General features: G+C 48.1%; 2 protein-coding genes across 6 annotated transcripts in view; one reads left to right on the top strand and one right to left on the bottom strand.

Annotated features, from left to right (window-relative positions):
- MYO19 (myosin XIX) overlaps window positions 1-12530 on the top strand; it is a 28630-nt gene that overhangs the window by 259 nt on the left and 15841 nt on the right. Inside the window, exons 1-6 of one of the 5 annotated variants that reach the window (XM_074890435.1) lie at window positions 7482-7939; window positions 8785-8863; window positions 9417-9562; window positions 10721-10865; window positions 11644-11792; window positions 12026-12139. In XM_074890435.1, the coding sequence (XP_074746536.1) occupies window positions 9536-9562; window positions 10721-10865; window positions 11644-11792; window positions 12026-12139 (435 nt within the window). In that variant the 5' untranslated portion in view covers window positions 7482-7939; window positions 8785-8863; window positions 9417-9535. Of the gene's footprint in view, window positions 1-7481; window positions 7940-8784; window positions 8864-9416; window positions 9563-10720; window positions 10866-11553; window positions 11793-12025; window positions 12140-12530 lie in introns of those variants that run through there. The other 4 variants (XM_074890436.1, XM_074890437.1, XM_074890438.1 and 1 more) reach the window with 4 other exon arrangements.
- PIGW (phosphatidylinositol glycan anchor biosynthesis class W) lies at window positions 5150-7477 on the bottom strand. The gene is made up of 2 exons (XM_074890442.1): window positions 6774-7477; window positions 5150-6694 (listed from the first exon to the last, which is right to left on the bottom strand). The coding sequence occupies exons 1-2, from the start codon at window positions 6779-6781 to the stop codon at window positions 5164-5166; spliced, it is 1539 nt and encodes a 512-aa protein (XP_074746543.1). The 5' UTR covers window positions 6782-7477; the 3' UTR covers window positions 5150-5163.

The following is a 12530-nucleotide window of genomic DNA, read 5'->3' as shown; positions in this document are numbered from 1 at the left end:
GCTCCAGCCCTGGAAGGGACTCAAAAAGACGACGGGCCGGGAACGGGAGAGGTGGGCAGGCTGGGAAATGCGACAGAACATGGAAGAAAGGGAGGGGACGGCGGGGAGGAGCGCACCCGGCCCTCCACCGGGCACCGCCGGCGGGGGATGGAGCCCGCCGCGCTGCGGGCCGCTCCCCGCCCCGCCACCGGCCCAGACAGGCCGCCGGGGGACCCGCCCAGCCCGGAGCGGGGTTTGCGGCTCTCCGCCGCCCCCGTCTCGCCCCGCGGCGGCTGGGGAGGGAGCGGAGCAGCGGCGGGGCGAGGGGCCGCCTCCACCTGCGAAGCGGGGCCGCCTCTCCCCCCACCCCGCCGCCCCCAACCCCCGCCCGGGGCGACCCGCAGCCGGCGGGGAGGGGACCCGCCGCCCTCCCGCTCCCCAGCCCGGCGTCGCTGGGGAAAAGGGCGAGCCAGGGCGTGGAGGAAGGGGGGGCGGCGGGGGGGCTGCAGCCCGGACGACGCGGCGGGCAGACCCACCCCTGTCCTCACCCGGCCTCCAGCCGGCGCGGGGCGGCGATGGCGGGGAGGCAGCCCCGAACGGAGGCCGGGCCGGCTCCCGGCCTCCCGCTCCTCCCGCCTCCCCTCAGCCCCGCCGGGGCTGTTGCGCTGCCCCACGGCCCACCGGCCGCCTCCCCCCTCCACCTCCTCCTCGGGCCTTTACCCGCTCCTCCGCGAGTCGGCGGCCCGGGCGCTCTGACAGGCGGGCGGACACCCCGAGCTCCGCCACAGAGCCGCCTCCTTCCTCTCCCCCTCCCCGGGCCCTCCCCACAGGCGGTGGCCCCGGCCCGGGGCCGCCCCGCCTTCCTCTCGCGAGAAACCGCAGCCCCGCCGCTCCCCCGCCCCGGGCCGCGGCCCCGCCTCGCCGCCCCCGGGGCCTGCCCGCAGGAGGCGCCCGCCCGTTACCTCCCGCCCCGCCTGAGGGGCAACTCGGCGGCCCCTGTCACCGGAGCGGCGCCTTCGACCTCCGGGCCGGGGGTTCGCGCCGGGCGGGAGGCTGAGGTAGGGCCGGGAGGGCGGAGGGGGGGGGGGACACGACGCTAGAGGCCTGGCCTCGGGGGCGGGGGGAGCCGGGCGCGGGGGCTCCTCGGGCCTTCCCCTCGCAGCCGCCACCTTCCCGCCTTCCGCCTTCCCGCCCTCGGCTCTGAGGGACACGGTGGGGCGGCGGCCTGTACCCGGGCTCTCACCCTACAGAGGCGCCGCGACCGTGGTGGGACACGAGGAACTGGCCCCAGGGCGGTTTGTGGGCGGCCCCGGTGAGGTGCGAACGAGGGGGGGCGGGTGGGGTTACACCCCAAAGCGTTGGCGGGATGAAAACCTGTCGCTGCCCCGAGTGGGGCAAGGCCGGAGCGTATCGGGGGCCACGGCGCGGGTTTTACCATGGACGCAGAGCGAGGGGAGCGTACGGTAGCAAAAAGGCACCAACACCTGCGCTGCAGATGAAGCCCAGGCGTCAAAGTGCAGCCTCAGATTTCCCTGCCCCGATTACGTGCCAGGTAGGGCAGGCTTGAATTGGACTTACGGTCTCTCACTTAAGGCTGTTGGCTTCTGCAGCATCCTAGAGCAACCAGCTAGAAATCCCGTGGCTGCTTAATTGAGGCAGCCAAAAAAAACCTCACAGCCTTTCTTGAACTATTAAATAATACAGTTGATCTGTTCATTCTTGTTATTTATGTATATAGATACTAAAGTCCTCACAAGAAAATGCAGGGGAGGCAATTAGGGAGCCGGATTTTTTTTTCCTTGCTTCTGTGTAAAAACCATCTTTAGTGGAGGAGTTAATTTACTTGAACTTATCATGCAACATCTTCAACAGAAACATCGTGCAGAGCCACATCGCTGCACAGTTTGCAGTTTGTGTATTTTCATGGTCGTCGTCTTCAGCAAAAAAAAAGCTGGCATTTTGTAACGGGGGAGTTTCTCGCATTAGAGTATCGTGAGCGCACTGACTGCGATGAGCAAACGCTGTCCTCACCGGGTCCATTCAGCGCGTGGGCTCCTGTGTCACTGCTGCCCCTTCACTCCCACAGTGTGCTTGGATCACATCGACAAAACAGCAATGCCCCAGATTTTGTGTTCTCAGCATGCACATTGATAAACTACGTATGAAAAGCACCATTACATTTCACGTAATTTTTATCCATGGAAAAGGGTTTTTTTTTAAATTGCTAGAACATGCATCTTGCTTGTTATCTACCAGACAGTGAAAAGACAGACAGCCCCTTCATGCTGTTCATTTGCATGCCCCTCTTTCGCCTGGAAGAAATACCTGTTCTTTAGGACATAGCAGCTTTGAAATAGGATACTGCCTGAAATCTTTATTGTAACATTTGACTTCAAAAGAGGCACCGCTGGGTTGGAAAAGAAGGCATACTAGTGAGTTGATCCTTAAAAACAAAGAAATTTGGTAAGAAGCTCCTAATGTTTAAGAAATAACAAGGTTAAGGATAAATGTAAGCAGCTCTACTCTCCCACCATATTTTTTCTATCCTGCAGCCTTACATAAAGGTCATTCGGTGGAAGCAAATACAAAACAATTTATGTTTTCCCAGTCCTCTGCTTTACTATTGTTATTGAAGTCAGTGGCATGCTACAGTTAAACCATTTTAGTCCTACTAGTTGAAGTATCTTTTACTAATTATGTAACAGCTAAACCAAAGTTTTTGATTTTTTTAAAAATATATCTTTGATCTGTACAAGCTTACTCGTCTAAACACACCCCAGAGAGGTGAAATGCAGCGTTCGTGTTCCTACCAACCACTGAACTAACAGCCGTTGAGGTGTGCGTGGAGAAAGTGTCCACAGCAGTGTCGTAGTGTTGCTTCTCTTGCATCTTTTCAAACTCACTACGGTGCCGTTTGCTCGTACGGACTCTGTGATCAAAGAACGCTTGCATTTCTTGGTTCTTTCAGAGGCATGGTTAATTATCTGTATCTATTCATAGTCTAAACGTTCAGCATTAGTAACTATGCTGGTTGCTTCGGGGCAGAGCTTGCCACATTTGTTATCGACAATAAGCAACGAGGATTAATTGTCTCATTAATTCAGTGGTGAACAACTTACTTGGTACGGCTTTGAAAGCGGGAGACGGCCTCACGATGCGGTGTAGCGCCGTCGTCGAGAGCGGCGGGTTGTTCTCACGCTCGTCGTCACTCGTGCACCACGGTCCCCTCGGTTTGCCAGCTCCGTTGCTGCAAACCGCAGCTCCAGTCCCGGGGTTGGTACCCGCCAGCCTGCGGAGCGACCGGTGCTCTGCACAGACACAGCAGACCTCCCACGTAATTTTTGCTTCAACGAAACGGAGTTGGCATCTAGATAGTTTGCTGCTTGTCCAGACACAGCTCTGCTTTGTCACACCCAATTAATGCCTTAATTCTGAATCACACTGATAGACTTGTGCTCACAGGCAGAACTCATTGCAGGTCTTGTGCTTCAAATATTTCAAAAATTAATATCCATGAGTAATTTTGCATGAATGAGTAGCGCCGTTCAGTTCATGATGGAGGCCCTTCTTCCCTAGGCAAGGGTAGGAAATGTTTTAAAATAAATACATACAGCAGTTCCCAGAAAGCTCTACTATAAACTGTTCATGAGACATTGTTGCCAATTAATTGCATTTGTCCCCAGGATAATACAGGCTGTTTTTCTTTAATTCTGAGGACTCTATGGCTATAACTTGGAAGGAAACAAACATGAAATCAGCACGGCCACAGCCTATAATCCTCAGACTTCACCTTTCCATTGGCCAGCAGCTAAGAGAACCTCATAAAGTTAAGAATATTCCACAGCATGTCTGCCTTAAGGAATCTGATTTAGAGGCTCAATCTCCATAGGTTTTATGAGTCATCACATTTGATAGACAAGGAGAAATATGAAATATGGCCCATATGCACTGCTGTAACTCCACTGACATTAGACATCTATCATCAACTACCATTTGTATTCTACTTCTTATGTATTTATAGCTCCCATTATTGAATTCCTCACAATCTTTAAATGTGTTTCTCAACAACTTAATGAGGTCAGGAAGAACTGTCACAGTTAGGAAAGTGAACAAAGAGGGTGTTCTAGAGGGTGATAGAGAAACTGAGCACATCTCTTGTCAATGCTCTGCCGGTACCCTGACCCACTGCGTCATGCTTCTTTCCATTTGCACACTGTTTGTTTGCTAATAAAAATTAATACAGAACGTTCCCACTTGAAGACATCTCAGCTGCCAAAATACAGTACTAAATGAGCTGCTGTTTAAGGTAATTTTACAGACAAGTAAGTGGGCCTTGAGTACTTTTAAAGTAGAGCTGAAGACCATATTTTACAGTGTTCCTAAAGATGAGCTGTCACAACAAGTTGGTATGCAGGCTGGGGGTGAATTAGTTTTAGATCTTTGTATTTTCTTATACAAGGCTGTGCTGCTCTTATTATCTGCACCACAAATTCCAACGACTGCTTTATGAATTCATCTGCAGTTGAGTTTTATCCTTCAGAGCATCACGCTTTATCTAGGGTCTTCATTTATATTCATCAGTGAGGATGAAAATAAAATTTAGCTTTAATTCAAAGGCTAATTTAGATTTCAGTATATGATTAACATTCCACATACAATTACTGCCATCAAAGTCAAGCATATGCATAAATCTTTGCAGGACTGGGGCCAAAACGTTTTTAAGTATCCACTTATTCAATGCATTTTGTATAAAGAATTATTCTTATCTGTTATTTATGCAAGGGCCTAACTAGGTAAATCTTGACACAACTAAGTCTCTCTCTTCATAATTATTCATTTTCTTACTTTTCATCTGGCTTCTACTCTATATGTTGTTATCTAATTCTACCAGCACTTGGGTATGAACAGGGTTCCCTAACTGTAAATGCAGTGTTAATCTTCTGCATGAGCATTTATAGGAGCAGCAGGAGCATTCAGCAAACAATCTTAAAAACTAAGTTTCCAGGAAAATGTGTAACACCTCCAACAGGTAACAGCATTGACTGTATAATTTGGTAAAACAAACCGTTAAAAAATAACACTAAATCATAAAAAGCTATACTAAATTATTGCAAAACATATGGGAAAAATACTAATTTTTCCATTAAAATACAAAGTTTAACTAGAGTGCTTAAGACAGTGGAATCACCAAAACTTTAATACTATGTTTTTGGCATGCAATAGATACATAACAAAACAGTTAAAGAACATATACAAGTGTAGTATACATAAGGTAAATGCAGCCTTGCTGTGGATTGTATCTATCAGTATATTCACAGCACCAGTTGTAATATTTGCTAGCAAGAAAAACAGTAATTGATTTTTATTAATAGCACTAATCAGGCAAATGGGCGGCAGCTTGCCTCCCCTGCCGACAGGCACGCCCTCCGTTTCAGGCTTTTTACAGGCGTTTGGGAGCTTTACAGCGTCCCAGCAGCAGGGCACGCTGGAGCCCTTCACGAGCAGCTTTGTGAACACCAATGTGAGATCAGTCACCACGAAGCCGATAAAGAAAGTCAGAGAGTGAGCGAGCACCCATATGCAGTAGGACAGATTGGCCATCCGGCGGGACACGGGGTCTGCATATGCTTGTGACACGTGAAGGAATATGAAGAGCAGGAGAACTGTCAGCAGCAAGAAGCACACTGCTTCGAGCCAGTCTTTGACTGAGTTTCTGAACTGCAGCAGGCACAGTCCCACTTGAACGCTCGCCATGTATATGGCTAGGTAGCCAAAAAGAGAGAGCAGCCCTTCCCTGTTGGCGTTTAAAAAGCCATCCCTCATATCTCTGCCGTTGCTCCCATGCAAGATAAACATCTTCAGAGAGGTAGTGTTAAGCACAAGCTGATAAAGTACAGCGAGATTTATAGCAACAATCCAAGAAGTATTTCTCGGAAATACGGCTAAAAGTAGAGATGCTGCAAGCCTCACAAATGCTAAGGTAAAGAAAAAATTCCAGTGCACTCCATACTCTGAAGTATGTTCGTGATACTCTATAGATTTTACACTAAGCAGTCGTCCAACGCCAAGAAAAATCAACGGCCAAACGGAAACAAACTGCCTGGCCAGACTGGAAAATTTTGGTTGTGTCACAGGAGACTTTTGTCTGACTTCAGGACAAACGAGAGCATTACCAAAAATAAAAGCTCCAACCCCAAAATCCATAACTCCCGTTCCATAGGTCTCAGCTTTGGCGAATCGCCTTGGGTACTGCGGGAAATCCACTGCTAAAATGCTGATTGATGTCAACACATTGACATAAACGCGGAACACAGTTATTGCTGGAATGTATCCTGGATCCAAGTATGTCTTCTGGAAGTCTTTCACAATTTGCCTAAAAGGCACTCTGGTCTCATGTTTTCTTTGGCTGTATATTTTAAAAAATATTCCGGCACAGAAGGCTGCAATGATAGCTGGCATGAAAAAGATGATTGGAGACAGGACTGTGCAGGAGAACAGGAGAGGAGATACGAGCACAAGGAAGTCTAGCAGCAGGCTGTATTTCCTTGAACTTAAAGGTTTCCCGTAGTGCAGGTAATATAAAACCAGGAGGAGTCCTCTGCAGAGCAGGCAGAGCGGAGCGAGAGACAAGCCCACTGTAATTTCCAGCAAACTAGTTCCATTTAAGTTGCTGATAAAAGCTTCTTTCAGCTGTTTTTGTGACATTTTTCTTCCTCTGAAAACACAAACGTGAACTTGAGTTAGTTTTGTAAAATGGGGCTCTTCGACCTTCATAAAAAATGGATTTTACGTACCGGTTCATTAAAACATGGATTATTTTCGGAAGGCACCTGTTTTTTGGTAATTCTTCTATTTAAAGAAGAGCCCGGGTGCTGCAGACACTGGCCCCGGCCTGGGAAACTGGGCAGAGGCGCCGGCCCAGCACGACAGGTCCAGCTGTGTGCCAGTCTTAACCCATTGCCACTGAAGATCTCGAAATATCAGATACTCGGTTGAACATTCACGTTGTGAATAACCTTACTGCACGCCCTGCTCCGTAGAATACACCCGGTCATGTTCTCTCTGGTGTAAATTAAACGGGTGTGTCAAAGTGTGGCCCTGATGAAGTTCCTGTTGCCTGCTCAGCAGAGAGGGGCTAAAACCCGCAGCGAAAACTCCCACTTGCAACAGAAATGCCTTTTTTAAGACGCCCCAGTCCCGCAGTGATCCTGGGGCTCCTCTGCCTCGTGCGGCCCGTTCCAAGAGAACATCTATTCAACGCAAAAAGCACTAATTAGTCAGAATTACCGGGTTATGTGTTCAGCGCCGGCAGCGCCCGGCTGGGGACACCCGCGCCCGGGAAATGGATGTCGGGAGGGGAGAGAACAACAAACCCGCGTTGCTACGCTGCCGTCCCCGCAGAGGCCGAGGTGCCGGCGGGGCGAGAGAACAAGCCCCGGAGGTCGCCGGTGGAAATGAATCTCTTGTCCTCGCCGTCGCCGGCGCTCCCGGTTCCGTCTCTCCGCCCCCGGCGGCAGGTAAATGCGGGCCGCGCTCCCCGCCCGCACTTTCGCCAGCGGGAAGCCGCCGCCTGCTCTTCCGCAGCGCCCGATTCACCGCCGGCCATCGCCGGCAGCCCCCGCCCCGGCTCCGCCTCCTCCTCCTGCTCCCGCCGCCGCTCCGCGCTGCCCTCCGCCTCGGCCCGCGGTGAGTGCGCGCTGCCCTGCCCTACCCTGCGCACCCCGCGGCGGGGGAGGCCCCGGGAAGGCGCGCTCGTGCAGTGGCTCGGTGGCTCGGACCTTTTTTGGGGACACACACACACACACTGGGAGCGACCTTGGGGCCCGGGCGAGCGTCCCTGCTGCATCGGCGGGGAGCTGCGGTAGCCAGCGTCCGGCGGGGAACTGGTTTCACTGGCCCAAAGGGCTCCTCTGCCGGCTGCGAGCTGCGCCTGTCCAGGAAAGCCCGATCGTGCGACTGGGTGAGAATCCCCGAGAGGGAGGAGAGGGGCTTGGTGAGGGTTGGGGGTACCGACAGCTCGGCGCGACCCACTCGGGGGCCGGAGCACTCTCCAAGTGGTAGTTTCGTGCTGGGTGGGAATGGAATAGGAATAGACTAGAATAAGGATAGACTAGAGTAAGGGTGGGATAGAGTAAGGGTGGGATAGAGTAAGGGTGGGATAGAGTAAGGGTAGACTAGAATAAGGGTAGACTAGAATAAGGATAGACTAGAATAAGGATAGGAGAGAAAAGAGAGGAGAGAAGAGACAGTTTCAGCTGCTGGAAGACGGCAGAATTCTTCCTGGCTATCTGACTGGAATCTCTGGGTTTATCATAGAAATCCAGAGGGTAAGCTTGACTCACCATGGGTTGGCTCCCACTGAATTTGAGAGGAAACAGGAAGAGGACAGCAAGCAGGCCTATCTGCTGCAAGACAGAACTTAGATCTGAGTCACTCCTTTTCCAAAAGCACTAGCTGCTCTGACGCCATCAGACCCACAGATCTTTCCTATTTGTCCTAACAGGAGGAATTTAACAAAAACAAAGGTGCAATTTCTAAGAAACCTCCCTTTATTAATTCAAGAGAAACAAAGCATTTTATTCCTTGATTTAAGGAAAGATGCGTTATTCCCTCCAAATAAGCTTTATTTGCAGGGGCAAACAGAAGGCACGACTATTGCTGATAGTGCGGGTAGGCTTTCTAGCTCCAGTGTTACTGTCGGTACTTCTGTCTGAAGCCTTTAGGCTCTGCTTGTGAAACCCTCTGGAGAATGACATTTCTGGAGTTATTTTGTTTTAAATACTTTATTTTTTTTTTTTATTTAAGCGTTCTCCAGTCTGATTTGCATGAGTAAAGGCCCTCTCCAGCATTCCCATCCAAAGGACTGGACAAGATGCCAAAGCAGGTAAAAAAACCCCAGGAATTGTGTGTGCTAGTTAAATCTTACTGCCAGGAAAGATTTCTTGGCTTGTTTCCATGCAGTCAAGATTAGGTAACTACCAACATATATTCTCCCCTACTTCATGAATTGACTGGACCTATTCACTGCGTGGTTTTTGCTGTGTTACTACCAGCAGGTAGTGATTTTTGTTATGCCACTGGCTTTAACAGGGCAGGTGTTAATGCATGTAGCCAGCACATCTGTAAGGGCATTTTTTCAGTAAAATTAATGGATACAGGAGCTATGCAGTGTACGTATCAGAAGTGATTGTGTTTTAAAATATTTTCTTCTGACTAAGCGATCACCATCTCTTCTCAAAAGAAGTGATGTTGAGATGGGGGTGCAGGGGAGCAAAAATTTCTCAGGTTTTGCAATATCAGCTGCAGAATGGACTTAACTCGGCTGGTGCCAGCGTAATACTGAACACATGGGAGGGCACAGGAAGAACAGGCAATTGGCAGAAACTCATCTTGTCGTGGAGTATTTCATAATTGTGCGTGTCTGTTCTCTGTGACAGCAACAAGCTTCTTATCTTCATTCAGAGGAGAATAACAGAAATCGCTTTGATGGCAATGCCGAACTGTGTTGCTAAGCTTTTTTTTTTCCCCTGCTGTGTAAAATTTTGTATTACTGGAAATGAACGACTTATGCTGTCTGCAAAAGGTAATAATGCTCCTAAATGAGTACATTAGTGTAGCTTTAGGTTTTTTTTTTTAGGAATGTGTTAATGGGGTGTTGCAGTGTATTTTCCCCTTTATTAATGAGCTTAGCTCATGTAGAGGGAATGCTGCTAACTAAATTTAGCACTTTTCCTGTATAAACAAGGTGATACCGTTCATTCACTTGGTTAACTTGTAAAGAATTGCAGATTTATGCTAGTAAATACAAATGAGGAGGGTTACTTTGGAGGACTTTCTGTCAGGGAGAAGGGGAATAGAAAAGAAATATCCAGAATGCAAAAATCAGGACTGGCATCTTTTCCCTTCTTCATTTTTCCTTCTAGCCTCTCTCTTCTTCCCCCCCGAAATGACAAACAGGACCTGAAATCTCTCTTCTGGCTAAGTTTTCCATTACGTTTGTACAACAAATGTGTCCTTCCAACTAATATTGTCAAGGACGTGGGAGCCCAGAGGCTAAGATTTAAATACTTTAAGTGATTCAAAGGGTGCAAATCTTCACCTAATGCAGGCCAGCTCTTACAACGAGACCATTTCTTTCCCCTGGCTGCAACGTGTGCCCTCTGCAACTTCACTCTTGGGGCCCTCAATCCCTGCTCTAAAAATGAAAGTTTCTGCTAGGAAAACTGCATCTGTGTTGGGCCCCAACAGCTCTCAGCTCTGCCTTAGCCTTGCAGCCAGTCCTTCCTGCTTCCCTCTGCCCAAGGCAGTGTTTGCACTAAATGAATGACGTTCACAGGCTTAGAATATGCCAGCTGAGAACATTGTATAAGTGTGTGTGTGCTGAACGACCTGCAAATTGCAAGTGCCAGGTAGTGTGAGTCTAAGGACACATTCTTCCTGAGTGCCTTTGCTTCCAGCTACAATTACCAGTGATGAATTCAGTTTACAGACAGTGTTGTCAGCCTGCCATCTCTCATATGCTTGGTAAAACCTTTCTAAAAACAGAGCACCCTATGGGAACCATCGATGCAGGAGAGGGCAACTCAAAGGAAGAGTAGCTCAAATGTACTAAGTTATGACTCCTGCTGAGACTGAACTTCTGTTATGTGGAAGCAGTAAAAGAGCTATAAACTATAGTGGATGAGGTGAAAGTCCAGCTATATTCAGCTTTTGACTGGTGCTGATCTGACATCCCCTCCAGGAAAATGGCCAGAAAGAAGATTCTATCATCCAGAATGACCTCAGTGAATCATTTGAAGAAGAAGTTAGAGCATTCCTCAGTGATGAAGAGAAACTGCATCTTTTTGATGACCTCACAAAAGTTAATCCGGTGACAACTACCACAGGTAAGCAGCCAGCCAGGGGAGGCTCTCTTGAGGAGCCACTTTCCCTGGTGGCTACTAATATACAGTAGTTACTGTTCCCATTGCGTTAATACTGTCATGAGCACAGTGGTTAAAAATTCAAAGCCCATTAAAGTCTATTCAGAGCCTTAGAACGTCACATTTGTTTTGGTTGATTTTTTTTTTTTTCAAAATACTTCTGCTGTACATTCTGCCATGCTGGTCTCTTATCACGCTCTGCACGCTGAGCTCACATCTGGCTCAGGTAGCCAGGGTGTGGTTGAGAGTTAATGCTGTTGAAGGACTCCTGTGTGACCTTGTGATTGCAGTTTGGTGTTATATGAATGTATCAGAAAATGAGGCTCTAACTTAGACTGAAAATATATCCATGAAATTCGTTTTGGAAAGTAAATTCCTCACTCCTCTTTTAAAGATGATCCTGCTAAGAGAAGCTAAGGCCTGTTCCCAGTGCAGATGGGGAATTCTTGCCTCTCTTTGTTCTGCAAGTCAACAGATTTGCTTTCTAGGACTGTGTGAAACCTCATAAAAGCCCATTTAAGGATTTATTGAAAGGAATAGTTAGCAGATCCCTTAAGATTTTTAAAAATAAGGGCAACTCTTAAAGTCATTGTTATATATATTAGACCTATATCACTCTCTTGATCACCTCATTCTCTATTAAACCTAATAGGTAACATATCTGAAGATTTTTGTTGCAAACAGGAACAAGAAGAGTCAAATACACTTTCCAAAAGATGCTAACAGAAGGTGTGTCTTTCAGTTCTGAAATGTCTTCAAGCAAGATACACAGTAAACTTGTTTTATACAAATGCTGGCTGCAGCCTGGTGGCTTTAAATCCCTTTCAGCCCATCTCCTGCCTCTATTCACCCGAGCTTATGAGAGAGTACCATGTTGCACTTCGGCCTCAGGTAATCCTTATATTTGAAATAACCGTCCTTCCGCAGAACCCAGACGTCAAGTTCTTCAAAATCTTTATCAGCAAAATAATCCTAAAGGATAACACCCATTTCTAGTGAAATATGAGTTCTGGTAACAGAGCAGTACTGTTTTCAGATAAATGCGAGAAGACCTTTGCTGTTTATTGCTGTTGAACTGTGTAATTACTGTTCTCTTAAATATGAATATTCTCTTTTACTGCCAGGATTTAAAACCTCACATCTTTGCAGTGGCTGAGCAAACCTACAGAAACGTCCAAAGCCAGCTAGACCCTGTAAACCAGTCTATAATTGTGAGTGGAGAAAGTGGTGCTGGGAAGGTAAGGAGATTTTTTTATGACATTGCTCTTAAGGTTTGAGAATTGCTAGTGATTTGTAGTGCATAGTATTTCAGCGAACAAGCAAAGACGAAGGAAAAAAAAATTCTGACAGAGCACGTAGCCAGTCTGCTCTAGCATGACTCTTCAAATACGCGTAAAGCATTAAGTGATTGCTGCAGTTAAATAGACTCTACTCAATATAGCTGCTCTTTAGGTGACATCTGTAATTTCTGGGAGGGCTAGATTTGAATCATTCCACAGGAACTGCACCTGAGTTAATGTCTGAGCCTCGGCTGTTAGGGAGCTAGTGTGGGCAAACCCTAGGTACAGAGTTGGAAGCAGCGGGGAGTTCAGATCCTATCCTAGGCCCTTCTGTAATGGGCCATCCCTA

Source organism: Strix uralensis, chromosome 20 (genome assembly GCF_047716275.1).
Source record: "Strix uralensis isolate ZFMK-TIS-50842 chromosome 20, bStrUra1, whole genome shotgun sequence".
In the NCBI taxonomy this organism is placed as follows: Eukaryota; Metazoa; Chordata; class Aves; order Strigiformes; family Strigidae; genus Strix; species Strix uralensis.
The sequence above is the reverse complement of the archived record's forward strand: the minus strand, read 5'-3'. Positions and strand labels throughout refer to the sequence as shown.